The following is a 25,340-nucleotide window of genomic DNA, read 5'->3' as shown; positions in this document are numbered from 1 at the left end:
ATATTTGTACATATTTCCTATTTCTATTTTTTTTTTTAATATTGTATATTGTTGTAGTATATTATTATATTTTACTATATATCATATTTTCTGATGACTTCTCCATTCTCAGTAAAAAAAATAAAATATTTTAAGATTGATTCTGTTGCAATGCAGCGTACATTCGTGTTTCTCTGATACAGTACAATTAAACACTCGGTTCTTTGGTGCAACATCAGATTGTGTTTATTTATTTTTTCCCCAAAGGTCCACAAGTTGTCTTTCACAGTCCTGCATGTAGAACCCCACACAGAGAGCAGGGCTTTAACAGTGACAGGAAACACACAAACAATATAATAACACTTAAATATTGCTATCTATATACTCTAAAACCTTTTCAAATAAGGACAGGACCACCTGTGGTCTTAATGGGACATTTTCCATTAACGCTCACGCTCCATCCGTGGTACATTCGTGTGTTTTCTCACAGGCAGGCAGGCAGAAACAAGTGATAAGTGCAGACCAAACAAAGCACTGCCAAGTTATATAAGCAGCTAAATCCATAAAGCTACTCTGAGATGAAAAAGGTTCCCAAGTCGATTCCTTGCAGATTAAAAGGAAAACCTGGTGGAAAACCTTTTTAAACTGAAGCACAGAGGTGATACAAAGCTAAGAAACAAGTCAGGCTAGTGAGTATGATTAAGAAGAGCTTAACGGCATCAAAATTCAAAGTGTTTGGCTCCAAAAGTGAAATCAGATGATTAGTAAAACATAAACTACTAAAGTAAAATATAAAAAATAAGATAATTACAGTTCTTGGATCACAAAATTGATAAAAACACCTTAAAAATACTGAACGATAAACTTGGAAAAACATTTATTTTCAAAAATGGTTATATGATGTTTTGGAGCCAAACTCTTTAGTTACATCCAACATAAAAGGCCTTCTGGTAGGTGATTTATTTTGGTTGTACCACAGACTTTTGTATGCAAAGGAAGAAGTAAACTCTCTCATAGCAACAGATGATGAATCGCAAAAAAAAAAAAAAGATAAATACGATACAGTTAGATAAAGTGCACAAGTGCTCATTCAAAAAACAAAGTGGGACAAACAAATACATTCATCAGGAGTCCATTCACACACACACACACACACACACACACACACACACACACACACACACACAATGTTCAAGTGGGTCAGACAGCCAGTTAAACCAAAACCAGTCTGGTGTGTGTGTGTGTGTGTCAAACACTGGTCCAGTCACATAACACACACCAGAACCACCCAGTGACAGAGTTCTGACAAAGACCAGTGAGCAGTTGCAGGTTACAGGCAGCCAGTTAAGGACGGAAGTAAAGTGGAAAATATTTACAGCGTCAGTGACCAGTTATTAAAAAAAAAAAAAAAAAGATCACAAATTACAGCTAAAATAACTTTCTCTGGTTCCAGGATTTCCTGTTTTTCTAAACTAGTTATCTTTAGGTTTTGGACTGTTGGTAAAATAAATAAATAAACAAGCCCAATTAGCCCTGGAGAATTGTTACAGGTGCTTTTCAATATTTTCTGACAATTAATTTTCTGGACATGAGTATTTTCTGACAGATATTTCACCTTTTTGGGCCTCAAACAGTCCCTGACATTAAACCGTATAAAAAGTTGGTTCTTTTTGGTGGAACTTTTAAGTACTCAAAGACACCTGGAAAATGATGAGGGTCCTAAACAAGAAAAGATAAATAAAGAAAATAACTGGCAGATTAATTAATAATGAAAATAAATGTTAGCTGTAGCCCTAGCACAATCCATACAAACATTGTAACTCCGACTACAGTATTTTTTCTAAAGAGAGCAACGAATAACATCCTGTAAAATCACTGTAATGTCTGAAACTTGGGTGCCAACATGTAATGTGTCACCCTGTTAAAATGTAGCAATGTATCTATTTTGTATCTACAGCACTACTAGCTATATTTGGACGTAACTCCTTTGTAATCACCAACATTTTGATTAGTGACTTAAGTGTAAAGTTTCTCCCCAACACTGGTAACCTTGGTTTTTATAAAGTTTAGTATGTAGAAACTTCAAACATTAGAGCGTGAATGTCACTTTAAACATTCAAGCAGTATGTGTATTAAGCTAGCTTATAATTAAGAAAGATTTGATTTAAACCTCAGTTTAATTTTTTACTGTAAACCTAGATTAAATTTATTTCTGTTGCACCAAAACCTTAAACTCTATTTTAAAATGTGATCCAGTAAAACGCTGGAGGAGGATTAACTTTTAAAAATGGCTGCCTTTTTAGTAACTAAGAAACAAACAAAACAATGTAACATTAATTATCTTCTTAGCTAGTTAGCAAACAATGTAACATTTTGGCTACTAGCTAACAACGTACATTAAGAAATACAGAGCAGCCGAGAGTTAATGGTTTCATCTCCTCTTTCATACGCCCCTAACAGCAATCAAATTTATTATTTATTTTAATTTGGATAAGCAAGCACCTCCATATTTATTAAACTATTAATTTTGTTTTACATCACTAAACTTGGATTTACTGAACAGAAATTTGCTTTAAATCATAATCGCTACAGCGCTCGGCTTAATTTTAAACTTGGTTTTACTCAGTTTCAACCTAGTTTTGCTCAATTCTGATCAGATCTAATCTAAGATTAACTTAATCTATGTTGGTGCAGCCCAGTCTAAGTTTGTCAGCGGGCTATCTGTGAAATAATCTATTTGATGTACAGTGCATATCAGTGCAAAACAGAAGGACAAACCCATTCTAAATACTGGCATGTCCTTGACTGTTCAAAATGTCCACAGTGTTCAAAATGTCCTACACTGTCTCAGAATAGAATAAAATGGCTTTTTTTCAGTGCATTTCACTGCAGTGTCTTCCGGCCGCGTCATTGTCAGAACTCAATCACTTATTTCTGTAATTAGAAACTTTTTTTTGTCCTCATGTCCATCCTCTCAGTCCTCCTTCTCCTCCTCTTCCTCCTCTGTGCAGGGAAAGTGAGATTCAAGTGCAGCTTCGTCCTCTAAAGTAAACTTTAACTTTCACCAGTGTAACAGAAACTCACTGCTCTTTCAAACCTCTCACACAAGGCATGGCTCATGCAGACACATGCACACAGCAAATCATAAAAGTTCAAGGTCGTCTGAATATAAATAGAGGAAAAAAAGAGGAAAATAAAGCCACAATAGTTGAGTACAAAGTCCACATTCATTCACACATCGTTATAAACATCCCCTTCGTCCTCACGAAACATCAGATCTCCCAACAACCCTCTTTCTCCCTCTGCTGTGCTTGGTGACATTTCACCTTATCTCATAATTTCAATTTTGCAGTATTTCTAGTGGAAAATTTGTACCTCATTTTTTTTTCTTTTCTTTTCTTTTTTTTTTGCTTAAGTAGCCAAGGCATTTTGCACCAAGGAGTAAACATAAATCATCATCTTATAAATCTCAGAGGTAGAACCCTGACAATTTACTCAGTGAGGAGATTGACAGGTAGATAGATAAGACAGACAGACAAAAGTAAACAAACGCTGTCTGTGTTTAAGACGGTGTCTGTGAGTCGCAGAAGCAGCAAACGAGAGATGATGAAAGAAATAAAAAAGCTATGAAGTAAAGGAGAGCTCAAAATGTAACTGTCGGGAGATTGGTTAGTTTTTTTTTGTGCAATCCTGAGAGCGGCGGTTCTCTCAGACGTAGAGGATGACGTTGCTGTCTGCAGGACAGTGAAGGCCTTCGGGGGGGTTCAGGGCTCGGCAGGAGGGGGGCTGGGGCTGCTGGCCGGCCGCCAGGTGACAGCTCTTCGGGTGGGGGGAGTCACAGTCGTCGGACGTCAGCTCTGCGATGTCGTCTGATTGAGTGTCCGACATCTCCAGGTCGCTGCGGATGCTCTCCGGCTGAGCCAGGGTGACGTCTCGCAGCCCCTCCCTGATCGACGCTCCCGGCGACAGTCCCAGCGCTGAGCCAGACAGAGCCCCGCCCCTTCTGGAGCTACAGTCCTGAGGCTCCTCCCCTCCTGAGACGGTCGCCATGGCAGCAGAGCCCGGGGGCGGGGTTAGGTCCTCTTCGCTGGTCAGGCAGAGATGGCTGGGTTTGGTCTCGATGTCCACCTGGATCTCCAGGTTGGTGCACTCCCTGCAGAGACACGAGGTTTACAACAAGTCAGTCGCAGAGTGACGCCTCTTTATTTGCACATCATATATATACGTTATGTCCGGCCTGACGCCATATTAATTATAATATGAATGAGAAAATTATGGTATTTATTTTGGGCAAATTAATTGTTATATTAACTGAGTAATAAAAAATCTTTTTCTCTGTAAATTTTACACTCTAGACCTTTAAGTATCTGCCAAGTAAAGCTGTCACTGATGTAGACAGGGCTGTACGCAGCCTCAGGCGTCGCTACAAACGAGACAACAACATGAGATCATGGCAGCAACCTGCCAAGTCAACAGATTAGATCTAATTCTGTTATCTCAATCACATCACATCCAAATCAAATCTGAGGGAGCGACAGACGGACAAATCCACAGCCTGACAACTAACAAAACTCTGCAAAAAGAAAAGTGACATTTCAACAAGATAAAGAGGATGAATAGACACCACAGAAGAAGACAAGAGTGTCACCTGTCAGGTAGTGTGTAGGACGAGATGATTGATCCGGCCATTCCTCGGGTGCTGGCACAGTCACTCCCTGCTCCCAGGCTGCCCGTCTCCCTCTGAGCTGATTCTTTAGCCAGCTCCCCCGCCTGCACCTCCAGCCTGGACGACAACAAACAATCAGATTAATCAATAACACTGTTGTATCAATACTCCTCATGAATGAAAAGCAGAAAAACAAACCAGCATTAGCACTTTTCCTCACCTGCTGTACTTGCTGGTTCTGGTTCCCAGGGCGCCGCCTGCCAGGGTGTTAAAGTGGGGCGTGTCACCCAGAGTCCCGGGGGCCACGGAGAGCCCCTCGCTGGGGGAGGTGGTGCTCAGACCACTGACCGCCCCGTCCAGACTGCTCTCACCGAGGCTCGGTGACTTGAGGGCTCGCCACGCGTCCGCCACTGCAGAATTAGACCAAAAATATCTTTATAGTGTACGTCTAAAGATTTTATTTTCTGGAAAACATTGAGCTCTTCCACTTGTCAGTGCCCTCACCTGTGATTGGACCATCGTCCTCATCGAAGTCGATGCGTACACCTCGTCCCTTCCCTCTGCTGACACCACAGCCTCCTCCTCGACACAGAGAGATGGGCACCACGCCGTAAACGTAGGCCAACATGATGGGAACACCGATACCTGAAGAGAGACAGAGAGTTTCACACCTGTTTCATCTGAATGTGAACTTTTAACAAAGACCAGACTACATTATTTATTGTGATATTAAATAGTTAATTATTCTATTTTATCCTTTTTATTTTATTTTACCTCTACTGTCATTTTTTGCACATCCTTAGGTCATGGCTGGCTACTTTTATATTATTTTATTAAGACAATATATATCCAAACTTTGCAGTAATTCAAGTCTGCATCTGTAAAATGTGTCACATTTGTCTGGTTGTATCTGTTCTTTGAATAAAAGCATAAATCTCTCTAAACTCTCATTTAGTAAAGAAGCTCTCGTCCTGTTTTAGGCGTCTCTGGACACAGATAAACTGTGCTTGGTATTATTTTGCCATCAGTCTGAGAGATTTGCGGTCTTGTTGAGTTTCTTACCCACGCTGACAGCTGCGATGACCGGGGCGGTGATGATCGACAGGGCCACGCCTCCTGTGATGGCCAGGTTCCTTCTGTGGCGGGACGACTTCTTCAGCTCGTAGTGGGCGTGGATCTGCAGCAGAGGAGAGGGGGAAGAGACGGTTAACGGACGCCTCAAACGTTTCAGAGCTGGAGATGAACGAGGGGAGTAGGGAGGGGTGGAGGCTTCAGATTTTGGAGGAGTTCAGACTTTTGGTAAATTTAAAATGACAAGAACATGAACACAGACATCCTCAATGTGTCACTGGTAGAAGATTCACTTCAACACTCTGTGGTAACAATAGAAACTTACAGTCATGGTGTAAAAACTACTGCTGCCATTTTTTTTGTTTGTTGCCGTTTCTCTTTGTTCCTCTCAGCTTGGTTGGAATGATGAGGATATCTGACGGTACCAAGGGACAATTCAATTTGTTGCGTTAAAGGATTTGGCTCCTCCTCTTATGACTGATGCTGAGTAATCAAATAGCAAACACCCACTTTGCACAAAAAAACCCTCCACACTGTAGACAGACTCACGTCACAGGCACATAATTGAAATGTTCAGAAATTTTAGAACAATGCAAAATTTTACTTTTAAGCCTTTTTGGCCGATCCAATGTTTTTACAGTATAAAACACATGATCTGTGTCTTGATTATTTATCTTTAGATTCAGATATGTTAAAAATTAAAACTGTGCTCCCATTATAACTGATGTATAATATGATTTGGTGATGAACAACTATTTTTCATCCATTCAGTGTGTTCAAACTTTTTTTTTTTTTTGGCATTACATTTTTTGTAAATCTAACCAATTTCTTTCAAAAACCTCACATACTGTATCATTTCAGATTAGTTCAGCCTGGAGTGAGAAATATCAGGAAAAATAGACAGTTTTGATGACTGTGTTGTCATATAATCAGAAAGTAAAATACATGTATTCTTCTAAAAACCTTCTTTTTATGTATGTATGTAAATGTGTATTTTGGCTGAATGAATACTACAGAAAGATTTTTCCTGCAGGGATTCATTATGAATCATCTCTGATCTACATTTTACACACAAACCTATTTATTTTAAACAGCCTTCAACGATCCTTTCAGAGGAATAAAAACTGTGTCACAACTCGTCATAGAGAAACGAGGCTGCTTCACTTTTCTCACTACTGAAATGAGCTAAAAACTGAAACATTTCCTGAAAACATTCAGACATTCGTTGACTAAGACGACCAAAAAAAAAAAAAAAAAACAGCTCTGAAACTCTTTAACAGGTTTGAATATGGAGCAGACAGTGTGTGGGTGAGCTGCTGCATCTCATGCTCCAGTTCATCTAACTAGTTAACCACTTCCAACGTGTCGCACTGTGCCACATTTTCAAGGCTTCAAGTGAAAGTGACGTTCTGCCGTCCTCCACAAGGGAGCGCTACAGTATGTTACTGTGCATCAAAAACTTCAACCAAATGCCTGTTTGTCATTTAATTTTCTTCCTATTTTTTGAAACAGCACTGCCTTTTAGGACACACTAATATAAAAACATAACCAACCTGACAAAACCATAACACAAACACATTTATCTGCAGGTTTTAGAAATCATGATCAAGATTTTAGACCAATTTAACAGCCAAATAATGAGACAAACAAAAGACACTCAAACCTGAGCTGTTTCCAGCAGAAGATGCACAATTCTGACACAAATTTTCTTCAGAAAAAAGGAACAAAATATGTCATACTTCCTCAGATATTGTAGTGGAGGAAAAGGAAAACATAAGTACAGATCATCAAGAGATCATCATCTTTAGACATTTTTAAATGGAAACTGTCATCATATTTAATTCATGGTGTCTATTTTTTTTTTTTATTTTATTTTATTTTCTTCCTATTGTCCTGTATTGTTTTCTTTATGTATTTGTTTGTTTTTATTAGATAGTTGGTTAGTTTTTTTGGTCATTGACTGTTTCTTGTTGTCTTGTTTTAGGGCTGCATTTCCCTGAATTATGTTGGATTGGTTTTTATTTCTTTAGTTTTTTGTTATTGCTTGTTTTTCTCCTTAAGGCAGAGGAGGTCTGTTTTTTAAGTCTGTGGTTTCTTAAGCTCTCCGGACACGTCTTATTTTTTTCATTATCTGGATTTTATTTTGTTTAATGTGAGTGCAAATACACAAAAAGACAACACAGAAAATTCACAATTTCTAGTCCAATTCACATCTTGTAAATCAATTGATGTAATTTACTTTATTTCAGTTGCTTTAATTCCACTGCACCTCAACTAAACATGACTGAATCTTATTTCATAGGAACTTCAATATAAAACTTAAAAATAACTTTAAAAAAACTGAAAAAAAAGTCTGTGCCTTAATAACTTCCAGGCCCAACATTTAGATAATTTTATGATTTTTAACTTCACCAAAACTCTGTCCTAACAGAGTCTAAACTCACAGTCTGTCTTTAGGTCAGTGTGGTTGTTGATGTGAATGGAAACTGTTTTGTGGTGCCCAGAGGAAGTGAAAGTACTTTCTGACACTTCTAGAAAACTTTTGGCATTGTGTGAAAATCAAGGGCAGCATACTGAAACTTAGAAAAGGTTTTCGTTCTGCAACCCTGTAAATTCCAGATAATCACCAGAGGTGACTGTGAAAGAATGATGAGGTAGTGCTGCAGACTATTTGTGTGTGTGTGTGTGTGTGTGTGTGTGTGTGTGTGTGTGTGTCTGTGGCCACAGCTCTGTGGTTTTCCACTTCTGGTTTCTGTAACAGTGTGGACGAAGATAAACTTTAAGTGAACTGACCATAAAGATTAAAAAAAGTCTCAAGTGTGTGAAAGACATTTGAGTTATAAACTCACAAAGAAGAAAATAAAAAAGGAAACATTTAGCGTCAGCGTGCACTTTTATACACTTTTTTTTTTATATATTAAAGTTCCAGTGTAAGATAATGAACACATAAATAATGTTTCATAATCCCCTGTATCATTTCCTCTTAGTTTGAAAGTGAGTTTTGGTGAAATGTCAGCTGAAAATGGGTGTTAAATAGATAGTTCAGATTATTTGACTGAGTTTGACTGAATGACGCACTTGCCCATAATCAGTCTATTACCCACAGTAAATGATGTTTGATATGCCCTCAGTTTAGAGAAGCAGCAGGAGAAATGATGTAGGAAGCAAAGCAATGCACTGCTGCAGCAAACATGCAGTCATTTCTGTCATCATTCAAAAGTCAAAGCCCTTTACTTCTTTACTAATTAGGTTTATTATACTGCTTCAGTAGCTGAAGCTTCTTCCTCGACTGTTTCTCACCTTGCGGCCAACGTAAACGGGGATGCCGATGACCATGGCGGGAACAGCGATGCCTGCGATGAGGGTGATGCCGACTGGAGCTCCGATCAGGGTGCCCAGCTGCCACAAAATCTTCTTCTTCCTGCTCCAAGGCTTCTTCCCCCAGAACGTACAGCCAGATGGACTGATGGAGGGAAACACAGAGGGAGGGAAGAAGAGAGGGAAGCCGGAAGGAAGAGAAATCAAAGAGAGAAGGATAAGTTGTGAGTTACACAACTGAAAAACTGAAAAACTCTGACGTCCAGCTGATATAAAAAGAGAAATAATAAGTTTCAGTACCTGAGGTAGTGCAGGTCGGAGATCTCCTTCATGCAGAGCCAGCAGAACTCACAGCCGCAGACGGCGCAGGTCATGTGGTTGCAGCTCCCATCATTCATCTTGATGATGTAGGCACCACAGCGAGGGCAGGGCTTGATGTCATCAGCTGCAGAGAGAAGGATGCACTTAGTGACATCACTCAACTACAAGTCGATCTTCTCATCAAACTCTCAGCAAGAAAATAAATAAGCATATATTTCCCAAAAGGTCAACACTCGCATGGAAGTGCTCAACAGCCCCCTCAAATCCCAAATCCAAATCCCAAAGTGTTTTCCCATTTTACATCTGTTTTGAAACTGTGAACTGTGCAGCAATGACTCAGAAAGAAATGTAGCTTTTAAGACCCTTCAACCAAATCAAGGAGTATATTTAAATCCCTTGTTTGAATGTGCAGTATCAAAAGTCAAAAAGGTTAAAAATAACTAGAAGAATATAGTAACCGAAAAAGGTTAAAATATCTTCAATGTAAGAAAAACAAAAACCCCACAATGGTTCCATTTAGTTCTTCTTTTTTTCCCCCTTTTCTGTTGGCAACAAAATCAAACCTCATTAGTGTAATGGATTGGACAAATGCAGCAGTTTGTCCTCTAATGCATTTTAAAGGAAAGAAAGCCAGAAAGACAAAAATAAAAGAGTCGATTTACTGTGTATTTGAATTCTGGATGCTTCAGACCGCTCTCTGCTCTTTAAAGGGCATTTTGGCATTTTAACTTGAAGAGACTCTGACAGATCTCAGTGTGTGTGTGTGTGTGTGTGTGTGTGTGTGTGTGTGTGTGTGTCAGTTGTTATTGTCTGTGTAGTCTGTATTCTGCTGACACGACTCAACACACACACTGCTGTCTCTCTTTCTTCCTCTCCTCCCATTTTTTTTTCTATTCCTCCTCTCTTTTTCCTTCTCTCATCTTTTCTCCTCTTATGTCTCTATCTCTTTCCCTCCCATGTCTTCTTCTTCTCTTCCTTTGTCTATATCCAGTTGACTAAGCAGCAGGTGTGAACAGACAGACAGGGAGGCAGACAGACAGACAGAGAGGGAGCGGCCTGGATTTTTCTATGAGTCAGTTTCGTCCTTCTGGATTGCTCTCGGTTCCTCTGAGTGCTTGGCAGGGAGAGGCGCACTGGAAGTGGTGAATTAGGGAAAGACAGTCAAGGAAGAATGATTGAGGACAGCTGGAGGGATTTAGTTAATAGATTTTTAATCAAAATGGAATTAAAGACACACACACACAAGAATGTTTGCATGCACAAGCACGGATGTTTGTGGAGATTTTCATGTTTGTATCCATCATCGCTACAACAAGAACACTCAAGGACAACCTCAACGTTTTGGGAAATGGGCTGTGTTGTTTTCTTGCAGAGCAATAGATGTGAAGATTGATACGTCTGTTGTGTCTCTGCTGTAATTATGAAGCTACAGCCAAGAGATAGTTAGCTTAGCTTACCATTAAGCCTGGAAACTGATAGCCAGGCTCTGTTTGACATTTTGTGAATTACATTTGTTTGATTTCTTGCAGAGAGTTAGATGAGAGATTGATAATCACTCAAATGTCTGTGCACAGTAAATATGTGGCTACTGTCAGCAACTAGTTAGCTTAGCATAAAGACTGCTGCTCCCCCCGTTTCCAGTCTTTATGCTAAGCTAAGCTAACTGTCTCCAGGCTATAGTTTCGTATTCACAGCACAGACAGGAGGGTGACATCAATTTTGGGAATCCCATGCAACATGGGTTTCCTGCAGGATTCCTACAAGATGGGAGTCATTATTAATCACAGGACTGGGACGTGACAGGAAGAACAGTCAATGGGAGTGGGCAAGAGCTGGAACCACAATAACATCAGGTCAGTTTTTTTTATATATAAATATGCAGTTTTACAAAGAATACCTGCTATTTTATTATCTTTTTTAATGATTTTTATCATCTTCTGTCTGTTCTAGTGGCTGGTTGCTCCCAACCGACCAGTTCATGTCATGTGGACTTTGGATCGAAGGAGACAGGTTGGGATGCAAGTCATTCTTCCAGGATTAAGAAGGGATAGGAGTATTTCTGTGGAAGTGGGATGGGACATGAGTGAAAATCCAATCCTGTGTCACCCTCTAATCATCACATCTAATGCAAGAAAGCAAAACACAGTATTGCCCAAAATGTCAAACTGAAAACTAAATGCCCCCACTTCTGAAGAAAAGTTCACGTGTGTGTGAAAGAACAAGGACAGTTCCTGCATATCTACAATACAGAATGGTCCCAAAATGGTTTCTATTAACTGTATTTAAAAAACACATCTGATAGCACTCCCAGATTCACTATGTCCACTTCCACTGCATCCAAAAAGTCCATTAATTTCTGTTTATTGAGACTTTTATATATTCTGCAGCCTCCTGGTGATGTTCCTTATGTATTCAAATCTGAACATTCAAATTTTTGTCATGTTTTGTACGAATGTTTTAGCATCAAAATGCTATTTTTTCCCAAGCCCTTCTAAAAAACGTTTTCCCACGTGACCTGACATAGGCTTCTGCATGATGATGCTGTTACATATAAACCCCCAAGGCTGAGGGAGGGGAGACAAGCTCACAGTGGCTGAGTGCCAGTTCTCATTTGAAAAACCTGGAAAAGAACGCAGATGGAGTTGCCCTTTAACTGATTATTCACAGCATTCCTCAAATACAGCTCAAAAACTGTATTTTGCATGTTAAAATGCAATTACTGTTTTTTTAAGTCACTCAGTGAATTTAACTGTTGAGGTTGATGAATTTTAACTGACAACAATCACACTATAAAACACTTTAGTAAACAACAGTCAATGTGGCCGTTTGTACATCTGACTTATCTAAGTTTAGATAAAGAAATGTTATGGTGACATTTTAAAATGCTGTATGACAGGATGCAGGGAGCTGCAGTCAGAGGAGAAACTGTGATATAAATAGTGTCTCACGCTCAGTTGAACAATGCACGCTTCACCCAGCGGTGAGGACGCCGGGGAGCCGGTACGACAGACGCGAGACGAGTTTGACTCAGCGCTCTGACAGACTGACGTGATAAAGGCTGACAGAGACAGAGAGTTCTCAGAGGTGTGAAGAATATTTTCAAGTCGGAAATGCTGGGGGAGAAGATTTTATCTGTCTGTTTATGTCTGCAGCAAAAGCACACTGACGCACCTGCACAATGTGTGAGTGTGTATGCCAGACTGTGGTTACTTCTGATCCAGTCGCCCTGCAGGGAGGCTGAGAGGCGTGTGTGTGAGCGTGTGTGTGTGCGTGTGCGTCCTCCAGGTACTCACCAGGCCCCTGCTCCTGTGTGTAGCTGGGTGAGTGGTTGCTGTGGGTGTGCAGGGACTGCGCCCTCTGTTGGCGGGCCGAGTCGCAGGTCTGGTTGGGATGCCAGGCCTGTTTGCAGTGGTAGCAGAACTCGGCACCGCAGCCCTCTCTGCGACACACCAACCTGGGACAGCTGGCACAGCCCGAGGCGATGACGGCAAATCTGAGAGGAAGAGACAGACAGAGAGGACGGTTCAAAAAGGTGGTGACTGAAGAAGAGTCAGAAAAAAAAAGAAATTTGCTGATTATTTTGTGGTGATGATTGATATTAAAAGTCCAGCGTGTAAGATTTACAAGGGTTTATTGGCAGCACATGGCAGAAATGGAAAATAATATTATTAAGTGTGTTTTCATTTGTGTAAAATCACCTGAAAACAAGAATTGTTGTGTTTTTGTTATGTTAAATACAGGGTCAGCAACCTTTACAATCAGAAGAGCCATTTTTAGGGCGTCCTGCTGGCTCAGTGAAGCACACGCCCCATTTACAGAAGCTCAGAGTCCTCAGCGGCAGCCATGGGACTGATTCCAGCCAGTGGCCTTTTGCTGCATATTTTCACCTCTCCCTCCCCCTCATTTCCTGTCTGACTAAAGCTGTACTATTAAATAGCAATAAAAGCCAAACAAAAATCTTTAAAAAAGCCATTGTTGGCTAAACAAGAAAAGCAAATATGTAATCGTGTGTATTAAATTCTTTATTTTCTTCTGAGGCTTCTTCTTCTTTTTTGGGATTTGGCTTCCATAGCTTCCATTCGTTGCTGTTTGTCTTGGCACCACATGTCCGTAACTTAGCTGTGTTTATAGGGAGATTAACAACCATGACATGGAGATGTAGTGCAATGAACAGCAGCAACAATTCCTTTTTATTTTCTCTCCCTAATGTCAAAAGTGGAACATTGGCAACAACTCTACGGCAACTCTGAGGGTGTCACACCACCTCGAATACAGACGGTCTTTAAATCATGATGTTACGATGGTCAAGGGCTCAGTGGTCGATGAGGGAAAACTATCACAATGTCCAACCCCAACACAACACCTAAAACTGTGGCCAGCCAGTCTGCTTCACCAGCACAGCATGAAAACACGAAGAGTCAAATTAATCAACAGATTAATCAAGTCCAGAAAACCAAAGCTACAACATTTTGGACCAAATTAAAATCATTTCAGTGTCCAATGGCCACACACTGCACACCAAACAGACAATGAAATAATGGAGGACCTGAGACTCCAAAATGGGTGGCTGTATTGCACAATCCATTTACTCTGCCAGAATATAATCCTCCTCGCAAAAGAGATGCATCATAGTTTGCAGTTAGTCTTAAGACAAGCTTCGGCTGAGGCCGATGTGACATTTGTTTTGCAGGTGTTGGACAGAGTGAGAGGGGAGACATGAACGCCTGTACCAAATTTTATGACCATCCTATGAATAATTGTTGTAATATTTCACTTGAAACCACAAATGTCAACCTCAAAATGGTGCTATTGGAAAAGTCAGGGGATCAGCAAAGTTTCGTGGAAATCCATCCAATTATTTTTGAGATATTTCCACTTTTTGCTATCATTAGCTACACAGACATGATAAAATGATACTATCTGTTGTGGCTCTCTTTCTTAAACTTAAGTTTGACCTTTTTCTCCCCACACTGTGTAACAGTATCCCCAAAGGTCTGGCAACATTTTCCATAATTGAGAATTAACTTAATAAATGCAGCTAATTGTTAACTTAAGTTTCTAGGAGAAGAGAATCTCCAATATGGCCACTAATGGGGACGTTACGTAGCCTGAGAGCTCTCTGTGGACTGAGAGGAGAGGAGAGAAGGTTTGATCAATGGAGTAATCACTGAGTAACAACATTGTGAGAGGAGGGGAAGAGACGGGATGAGGTCAATCAATATGGATCTCACAAAGTTCAATACAGAGAAAGGAGACAGAGAGGAGCGGAGTGTTCACTGTGGCGAGGCGTGTAAATACAGCAGGGGTGGAGTTATTCTGAGTTCAGAAACACAATGCTGAAAAGGTCGAACCAGCAGGGAATTTGTGTTGAATATTAACTTGCTTTGGTGGACTGATGTTAGGCAGGGGAGGACAAAACATGACAATCACAATTACTGTTTAAGGTTTTTTGTAATGCAAGAAAGTGCAGTGCATCATGAGAAAATAGCAGAAATGTTCATAAATCTTGGAACACTGCAGACGTCCCCTGAACAAATCACTTGATTCTTGGCCTGTGGTCTAACTTTCCACCACATTTCACTGGAATTTCTTGTGTTTTTGAACATCCTGCCAACAAGCATAGCTCTCTCTGTGGGGACAAAAACCAACAAAATAAAACTGTTTTCAGGTAACTTCATGAAGAACAGGCTTGAGAGGTTACTTTAAAATGTGTTCCAATACAATTATTAACAAAAATGTAGTCAGTAATTTAATCCAAGTATCCCAAGGTTAAACTGTTTTTCATTACTTTTGGATTACCTCAATATATGGTGAAATCATTTAGCAGAAACTGTTTAATATAAGATATTATGGTCAATGTTTGTTTTATTCATACTTCACACTCACACTCAGGCTTATTCACACCACCCTGGTCATTAGCATCAACACCTACAGTCCCAAAATATTTGTCAGTAGTTGCAATAGTAGTAATAGTATTGACGGGTTAGCTAGCTAACTGAATTTCTTTGTCGCTAACATTAGCAGTTGGTCAACGTCTCTAACACTAGTGGTTAGCCTCTGTGCCTAATGTTAGCGGTTGGTCCGTTTAGCTAACATTAGCAGTTGCTTTGTGTACAGTTGTTTTGTGTGGCTAACATTAGTGGTTGGTTCTTGTAGCTAACATTAGTTGTTGGTCTGCGTATCTAATGCTAGCAGTTGGTCTGTAAAGCTAATGTTAACGGCTAGTCTGTGTGCAGTTATTTTGTGTAGCTAACATTAGTGTCTGGTCTTTGTAGGTAATGTTAGCTGTTGGTCTGCATATCTAACATTCACCGTTGTTCTGTGTAGCTAACATTAGCGGCTGGTCTTTGTAGGTGATGTTAGCTGACAGTCTGTGTATCTAGCATTCGCTGCTTGCCTTTGTTACTAATGCTAGCGCTTGGTCTGCATAGGGTTGTTCTGTGTAGCTAATGTTACCGGTTGTTCTGTGAAGCTATCGTTAGCGGTTGGCCTCTCCACCTAATCTTAGTAGTTGGTCTGTGAAGCTAAAGTTAGCTGTAAATGATTCTATGAATTAGATGTTGAGCTCTTGGATTGCGACAGCATTTTAACAGTTGAGGCCAGGACTGTCGCTGTAATGTGATGTTGCTCCTCCTTTGTGATTTTAAGATAAAATAATGGTGAATTTCCACCCAGTGAAGTGCTGAAATGTGTGCACACTGCACATGGAAGTATATTATTCTTTATTTTAAAATGTATTTTATTGTATTGTATTGTAACCCTGTTAATAATCAATTTTTTACTAAATGTATCTGTAATCTGATTATGTTTTTTATATGTAACTATATTGGAATACATTTACCTTTTTTTGTATCCTGATTACGTAATCCTGTTACATGTAATGTCACCCCCCCGAACCTGATGAGGATTACATATTCTCAATGCAGCCGCACCAGACTAACCATTCTTTTGTTGTGTACTAAAGTTAGGCCAACACACTTCTGAGCAAGAATTGGTAAATATAGCAAAAAGAGTGGCGTTTTCTAACAGTAAGGACAAAAAAGGCAATTAAAGAGAGGGAGAGAGACTTAGATGCAGGCTGTCAATCACTGAATAAATCACAAAGAAGGCCCGTCATCAAATATTGTCACCAAGCTAAGTGGGAGAAAACATGTTGGAGGAGTGATAACAAAAGCAGGCAGGGATTTTAACAGTTTTTGCCTCTTTTCTACTTTGACAAACAAAGACGATGCCAGTTCCCTGCACGTTAGTCGGCTGTTCGAGTTATACTATTAAAAGGAAGAAGCGCGGCGAAGAAGCGATAACACGACAAACTTGTAATTGTTTTGGCACGCCTCCAACACGTCGGCCCCAACATGTCGCTCATTACCACCTCCTCAAACGCTGTGACAGGCCTGTTCTCAGGACGGAATAAATTAACAAATATCAGAGGAGACAGGAGTTCTCTTTCTCAGGACAAGATGAGACAAGAACTGGCATTCCTGCGGAGACACTTCACCCTTCGTCTGTGAGGATTTAGACATCACTGCTGTCTCAACACATACATCTACGAACAGCAGCTTCTCTTGTACTGATGAAACAAATATACACAGTGATTTCAACAGGCCTCGGAGGTCAAATGGTCACTACACCGACTCAACGCTTAAACAACTATAAACTTTAAATTCAACTCAGATGAAACAAAAACACAAAAGATGCCAGTTTGGCATTTTGTTCTGCAACATCAGCGCTCTGGTTTGAGCTCGCCTAAACAGAAACAGAGCAACAGACTTTCAAATGAGTAATGAACCAGCTATTCACAAGAAAGCCCATTTCTTAACCAGTTCCCCTTTAAAAAAAACAACAACTCTCTGACCACAATGTGAAATCCCTGTTTTCCCACAATCCCATTTTCATCATCTTTAATCGCACAGAGAACAGAACAGAACAATCTGTTTGTGATGCAACGTCACTCAAATGCCAATCTGGTGATTTTTGTCAACAAGAACAAACAAAACGCTTTGAGCAACTCTGCAAAAATAAGTCAATGTAAATAAATCATTAGAATTAAATACTGTTGAGGGCATTGCGCTCATTCTTCTTTTGTTGAGCTCTTGTCATCATGCGTCACTGTGATTGACTTTTTCCATTCTGCTTGTGTAATTAAAATACCTGAGAGTCAACAGCCATGCTATCAGCTGTATGACGCTGCACTCTGGCACGAAATACAGAGGTGAAGGTGGCCTGGGAGCCCAGATGGTAGGGCGTTTGCCCCATATACTGAAGCTGTCTGTCCTGTACAGCGGCCGTGGGTTCAACTCCTGCCTGCAGCCCTTATATCTTCAGGTATTCTATAAATTAAAGGCACAAAAGCACCCAAATTGAAACAAAATGGAGAGGCACAGTCCCTCCCCTTCTGTTGCGCCCCATAGGACCTTACTTTTAAAAAAAATATGAACGGTGGTCTATGGTGAGAGACATCATTTATTTATCTTATTTGAACTGTGCCACAAATTACACATCTAATGATTGTCCATTTAAAAGAAAATCAAAGTTTTTGGTTGTTTTTTTTGGAGTTTAGTTTAGTTTAGTTTGGTGTGAAACCCATAGATATATTATATGAACTAGACACGGGACGTAAAAATGGCGTCCATTCAGTCCAGTGAGAGTTGCTCACCTGGTGCATTAGCCAAAAATGTTTCCTAGCTTCTGGATTTACTTCCTGCCTATACAGCCCACTGAATATGTGCAGTAGTGATCAGCACTAAACACAAAGTTCAGCTGAGGTTGATGGGAATGTTTAGCTTTAGTTTTGCAGGTATGTAACGATGCATTATGTAATAACTCAACAAAATGTAATACATTTTTATTTCATCATGTAGGCCTTATAACACCCACATTTTGTAATAATCTGCTACATATTGTAATAAACAGTCTAAATTGTTCGCATTTTGTAATTAATTAATTACTACATATTTATATATTTGCTCTTTTTTGATGAAAATGCAGTAATATAGTGCATTATGTAATAACCAACGAAAATGGACGTCTTCATTCATAAAAATCTTTAAAACATTATAACAACAACGTCTGTTTTATGCATTCTGGTGTGATCATACTGACTCAAAATTAATTTTAAAATAAACACTTCAGTCAATTAGTTTGTCTTTCATTGGCCAAAACTACAGAAGTGTTGCTGTATTCCTGAGCTTAACAACTGCAACAATACATAATAATTTAAAACAATATGTGGGGAAATGTATTACCCTATTAGCCATGCTTTTACAGTAGCATGTCTAAAACAACTATAGAGAAACGGAAAGATAGAGCATATGAGTGTTCGTGCTCGTCATCTGGCTCAGTCAGGACTTGTTGCAGTACAAAGCACATGTTGCCACCACAGCTTTTCCTGGGAGAGCATCCCACGTCAACGCTGTCTCATGATTGGTGGATTTTGATGCGGCGCTGAGGGGAATTTGTGCTGACATTTCTAGGATGGGAGAGGAAGAAAAGAGACAAACGGAGAGGGTCGGAGATAGCTAAAACAAAAGGACATACCGGGAGGTTTATAGGGGCATGTGAGATCATGTAAATGTGAAACACAACAAGACAGAGTCGGAGTAAAGAGACGGAGGAGAGGGATGAGAGGCGGAGGAGTTTTATGAGTGCTGACATGCTGCGTGTTGAGAGGGAACGTGCACAGACAGTCCTGCCAGTGTTCAGCTCCACCATGAGCCACCTGGGAACCCTGCCGAGCACGTAAACGCAACGTTAGAACACACACACAGATGCCCTCTAATAGCAGTCTGTATTTAACACCAGGATGAACTGAACGTGCTTCAGTCTGACTCACACACAGACATGAAAAACACAAACACACATCACACACCAGTCAACAACAAAGGCACCGAATTCAGAACAATCACACACACACATGCACACCGAGTCCAGCGAGTACGTATTGATCTGTTTAATTAAGTCCCAACTCCTGTTACCCCTGGCAACGCTCCCTCTATGCTGCATTGATAGTCGCCATAGCAACTGACAGCCAGAGGAGACGGCGGAGGACCACTCTTTGTTCTCAGTGGTTACTCGGGCCTGACAATCACGCAGGCCGAGACCTCATTGGGTGGATGAGAAGAACAGGTCAGAGGTGAACGACTGTGTTGTTATGGTGGTTAAGATGACGAGTCAGACGGATTTATCAGCTGTAAAATAAAAACCATCAAAACTGAAAACAAGAGGACTTCAGTGTGTTTTGTTTCAAGCTGCGTGTGGCTGTCTGAAGCGATGCTGTCCAAACAAGTTGTCTTCATTCACTGTAATTTTCTGATGCTTATCTATGTTATCATATTTTAAGGATCAGTTCTTATGTTCAAAAGATATATTTTCACAGCCAACTATGTCATATGCAGGTGCGCAGGAAAATATCGCTTCATTGAAAAGAAAATAGGATACCGTGCACTGCTCCTGCCCAGCATCACGTTTCGGTCCTTGTTGACCTTCATCAAGTGTGTAATCCTGACAAATCGTGACTGAAATGTTGGTGTGAAAAATAGTGTAACGCTGAGCAAAAACAGCGAGCAGGATTTTCTTTTCTTTTCACAAGACGGAAGGTTTCGTTTTTGAAAAGTTAAAGCAGCATGCACTGTTTTTTAGGCCTCTTACCCTGGGTTGAATCAACTAAGATTAATCTAATTGGAGTGAATCCACTTAAAATTAGGCAGAGCTCTGTAGAAAAATTCAAAACTGATATCTGTTTGCTAAATCCAAGTTAACTGATTTAAAACAAAATTAAACAGTGTTTAATCAATAGGGAGACGTTTGCTTACCCAAATTAAAACAAAACAAACAAAAAAAACTCTGTATTCTTTCACAAAAAGTTAGATTGTTTGCCAGCTAATGTTAGCTAAAAAGTTAACAAAATGTAACACTCTTTGCTAGCTAACTAAAAAGTTAACAAAAGGTAACACTGTGTGCTAGCTAGCTAAAAAGTAAAAAAAACAACAACTCTATTATAAGCTAATGTTAACCAAGTGTGACATTGTTAAAGATGACATTGATTTCTACCTGGCTATAAAGTAAACAAAATGTTACATTGTTTGCTCGCTAGTTAGCCCAGTTAGTCTGCTCATGATGGCTTGGCAGAGAAGCTCCTCCTTCTTTGAGAAAAACTGTTTTAATTGATAAATTGGAGTGAAAAAAAACAAACAAGAAATGTGTCATAAAATTCATCAGTTTTGAGTCTGTCCCTGAAATTTCTTCAAATAACTTAATAACTTTTGCTCAGACTTTAAACATCATTTTCAAAGTCAAACTCTTCACGTGTAAGTTCAAATTTAAAACTGGATCACAGTTTAAATTGGAGTTTAAAATGTTGGTGCCTCAGAATTATATTTAATCTAAGTTTACAGTAAAAACTAAACTGAAACTTAAAAATCTGTTTTAATCTTTCTTAGTTTAAAGCTGGTTTTGAAGTTTGGTGCAACAAAATTTTAAGTGAAACCATGATTTAATCAAGTTTAAAAATTGAGTCATATGGGTGGATCCCAGCCTTTGGGGGCAGAGAAACAAGACAAAAACACAACATTAACATAGTATCGCCTTATAAAGTTGCAAATGTGTTATTTACTCATCATTCATTGTGAGTCATGTTTATGTCTGCTTCATGAATCTCATGTCCAAAATTAACTCTACCAGCTCCTGAGGGAAATATTCTGTTCTTTAGCTGCTAAATGCTCCACTATGTTCCCAAGGTAGTCACTTACTCTGTCTGTCTGCTGTTTGGAGCTGAACAGTTGGTGTACAATTTATTTTTAGAGTGCTGGAGAACTGCTGCTCGTCGTTGTGAACAAAAACAGTCATTCTACCTCGCAGAACACCGAGTTTCTGGTCCACCGAAGCCTTGATCTGTTTGTTTTGTCTGAATTATTGAGTGATTCCCATGAATCCAAACTAACCCTTCAAAATACTGACATCACACAATAACACAAACAAAATAACTGATCGAGGCAGCGGTGAACCAGTAACTACCGTGTTCTGTGAGGTAAAATGACTGTTTTTGCCAAAGGAATCTGGTTACTGTGGAGAGAGACATATTTGGCTTATATAACTGCATTTTCCTGTCAGAAAGGACTGCAAAGTAAAGCAGTGAAATTATTCTAAGTATAGCGTACGCTGATATGGATTATGTTTTTCTGTTGCTCCTGTCCACAGCTGTACATTGTTTGTCGACTGCCACCTACTGTAGGTAATGCGCTGACTATGAATAAATACCTCGAACAAACCCACTTCAAATAATCTGAACTATCCCTTTAAAGGTCTAATAACCAGGCTGGTGAAAGTCACTGGTATTTTATTCCTCTAAATGTCATTTAGAGTTTCTCAATCTGCAGGACAGCTGTACTTAGACACCATAAAATTCTGATAATTTATTGTAAACTGCAAACACAATATAATTTATGTCCTCTGCTGTTTTATTATGTATCTAACAGGGCTGGGTGTCTTTTAAAAAAAAGTTTGCTTCATAATTTATTACGTGCTTTGTCGTGTTAGTCACGTTTTTTCCTGTAATAATCCTTCCACATTTTATGCAGTTATTTGTATGAGACTTTCAAAAGTTTTTGTGGCATAATCATACAAATATTTTATTTTTTTTTTCCTAGATCTGGGTTAGGGCTGCACGATTGGGTTGGGAAAAAAAAAGAAGAAGACGCATTGTGATTATTTTGACTGAAATTGTGAATTGTGCAATATGCCATTATGATTAATGGAAGTTTTGCATGACAATTTTCATGTTTACTGAAAAAAACACTGATTATTTGATATTTATTGAAGTCTGCACCAAACAAACATGTTTTATTTTATCCTTAGAATAAGATTTTTAGTCCAGGACAGCACCTTATTATAAAGCTGTTTTCTCACACATTTTTTCTTTTGAAGTTTTGATACCACTTATTTACTTCACTACTTACTTATTATTTACTGAGTACTGACACCAAACCCCATCTTATTAGCATTTAAACAGGCAACCACTGCATTCTGAGTTGGATCTAAACTCCTGCAAATCTGTTTATCTTTCACTTGTTAGTTACTGTTGTATAAACTGACTGATGGATCTATTGTGAAACAGATAAGATGATAACACTTGATCACATTTACATAACTTTACCCCAAGTGGGCCAATATACAGCACTTGTATGGACACACACACACACACACACACACACACACACACACACACACACACACACACACACACACACACACAATATCGGTCCATTCTCAGCTATAAACACTTCATTCACAGTTATACTGAAAAAATTCACACCAATCGCACTGTTTCTGTGGAAGTCACCTCTCCAGTGACAGACAGTCTGAGGCCATAGCTGCCAGGTGTGTGTGTGTGTGTGTGTGTGTGTGTGTCCGTCTCCAGCCTGGGCCATTTGTGATGAATAATAATTTGGACTTAGTCAACTTGTCTGAATTAAAGAGGTGGTGAGTCACCGCTGGCGTCAGGCGGAGGATCATCACAGTAAATATGTAGGTCAGCAGTCGACCTCCCCGGCTATGATACCACTGATGCAAACACACACTTATTGTTATCAAGATACTGTGTTGACTTAAACTTATCCCTTGTGGGCTTATCTTTAACCTTCTCAACCTACACGACTGACTGCAACCTTTACCCAAAACTCGCCTCCGGTTCCAACCCTAAACCTACATTCTTCACTTTTATCACTGGTTAGAGGATGATCACGCTGTTCACTAAACGGAGAGGGAAAGAAATACAGAGACATAAACACATGTAAGCCTTCTTAAAACAATAGTTATTATAATTGCACCCCCTAAAAACACAGTATTTTTCGCAGGGGTAGGTGCGGTTTTGCAGGGCGTAGCAGTGCATGCTTCAGCAAGCTCTTGAATGAGCCAACAGAGACACAGAGACACAACAAAAAGCTGGACACGGCGGCAAAGAATGCGCTAAATTTATGTCTAAAGCTTGGAAAATTAGACAGACTAGGTGGAATAATTCACACATACAATATGAGATACGTTTATTTGATGTTTGAAAGCCTTGTAAGCTCACGTGTAAAATACTACACTGATATCAGAATACAGACCACACATATTCATATTTTTTTGTTGTTGGACAAAATTTAGGCGATTTTTTCCAATATATTTTAGCATCATTTAGTTCAGGCTTTAGTTGAGGGTAAACCCAAGTTTACCTCTTTGAAAGTTTCACCTCTTTGAAATGAGGCTGAGAGTTTCCTCACCTGTTTTTAAATCAACTGCATCAATCAATGCGGGAGAACGAGTATTGTGTCACTGTGTTTACCACTACACCCCTGACTTGTTTATATTTTCCAGTATAAGGAATTCATCGAAAGTCAAGTAATTTAAAAATCAGGAAGTCTGATGTTAGTCACTGTGCAGCAGTGCAAAATCTAAGAGTATCTTCGTAAATTGCTGATCACATGAATATAAAAAAAATAATCTCTGCTTGAAGTTACAATTAGGCATGAGCTCTACTGAAGGTTTAATTTAGGTGAATAAACTACTTTTTAGGTCACAGTTTTACTAGTTAATACAGAAAGTGACGGGACGATTACAGAGAACCCAATGAAAGCCAAAGAGAACGAGCAACAGGCACACAAGTTTTCAGGAAACTCCTTATTATAATAGCAATCTCGGGCATCATTTTCATCCCCACTGGGCGTGAAAATCACACAAACTAATAGATTTACACTCAGGCTCTGTAGCTGTTACAAAAACAAGGAACTGCAAAAACAGAAATGGATGCTGTCACTCGGCGCTCACATGGTTCTGACAGTGACAGCAGACGTGTGACACAATACAGACAGTAAAACCACCAAACTTAATTAATCTGTAAAAGGAAGACTGAAATTTGCAAGAGGTCAAATCTAGAGTGATAGCGCCTCTTTTACTGTGGTCCACGATAAAATATCTCACCCACATTTCTAATAAATCTGCAGCGGTTATTTGTGGTCCCTGCAGGTTGAACCCTGACTGCTTTAGTAATTCCCAGGCTGTTGTGTTAATGATAAGGCCAAAAAGTTCACTTCTGCAAAGAAAATATTTAAATCAAATGAGCAGATAGATAGCCAGGATACACATCACAATAAAGGTTTATTACCTTTTCAAGTTTTTGTTATATGCTTGCTAAAAAAAAACATCTTAAAGTGAGACTATGTTACTTTTGCTGTTGCCAATGAGCTACAACACATTTAGTTCCACTTTAGGTTTTATGAAAAATCATTTAAATGTTTATCGGTGACACCTGCAACAGTTGCACAAGTAGAGAAGAGTTACACATCTCGTGAAGCCACCATTTGCTACTGGTCACACCAGATGTGCATGCGTGCATTTTATTGCTATGATATATTAATCGAACGATATCATCTGCCTTATTGGTCTTTATCAGTATCAGCATATGTTGTCCAATATGTACCTACATGAAAACTTTGTTTTAGAACAGAACATAATGCAGATTGTTTTTATCTGTTAGCTTCAAAAGCAGCATTCTGTGTATATTTGATCCTTTTTCTTAATTGAGGCTTAATATAGACATTTATTTTGCTTTACTTTTCTATTTTTAGTTGTTTATTTATCAAAAATATCCGTGAAAGTTTACTGTTTCAGTGTCCTGATGAAATTTTGGACAATAAGTGTATTGTTAAACTAAAACATCCTGCCTCAATTACATACGTGGCCTGATGGATCATGGCAAAAAATGTGTGTTTATATATATATTCTTTATATTTTGTATCAACAATATCAGCCGATACATGAAATTCTTTTTTTGCTGCCCATTACAGGTATCAGCCTCAACAATCCAGTATCAGTTTTTCTCTGTAAAAGAAAAAAAGTTTTCTTTGAAATGTTTTTACAGTGTTCTAAGAACTTTCTGTAATCAGTCATTGGTAGCATTAACAATTAATCAATCAATGTATTGTTATTAAAAAAACAAAGAAACACTGCT

At 39.2% G+C, this 25,340-nt stretch overlaps 1 protein-coding gene across 1 annotated transcript in view; it reads right to left on the bottom strand.

Annotated features, from left to right (window-relative positions):
* Positions 1-199: 199 nt before the first annotated feature.
* The window catches only part of rnf19b (ring finger protein 19B), a 54,296-nt gene continuing 29,155 nt past the window's right edge, over positions 200-25,340 (bottom strand). The window contains exons 3-10 of the mRNA XM_084738854.1: positions 12,649-12,848; positions 9,335-9,479; positions 9,017-9,179; positions 5,708-5,822; positions 5,150-5,290; positions 4,866-5,055; positions 4,628-4,762; positions 200-4,132 (exon numbers count right to left, since the gene is read on the bottom strand). Coding sequence (XP_084594980.1) covers positions 3,688-4,132; positions 4,628-4,762; positions 4,866-5,055; positions 5,150-5,290; positions 5,708-5,822; positions 9,017-9,179; positions 9,335-9,479; positions 12,649-12,848 — 1,534 coding nt within the window. The 3' untranslated portion in view covers positions 200-3,687. The remainder of the gene's footprint in view (positions 4,133-4,627; positions 4,763-4,865; positions 5,056-5,149; positions 5,291-5,707; positions 5,823-9,016; positions 9,180-9,334; positions 9,480-12,648; positions 12,849-25,340) is intronic.

Source organism: Lutjanus erythropterus, chromosome 16, assembly GCF_056507025.1.
Source record: "Lutjanus erythropterus isolate fLutEry1 chromosome 16, fLutEry1.hap2, whole genome shotgun sequence".
In the NCBI taxonomy this organism is placed as follows: Eukaryota; Metazoa; Chordata; class Actinopteri; order Lutjaniformes; family Lutjanidae; genus Lutjanus; species Lutjanus erythropterus.
The sequence above is the reverse complement of the archived record's forward strand: the minus strand, read 5'-3'. Positions and strand labels throughout refer to the sequence as shown.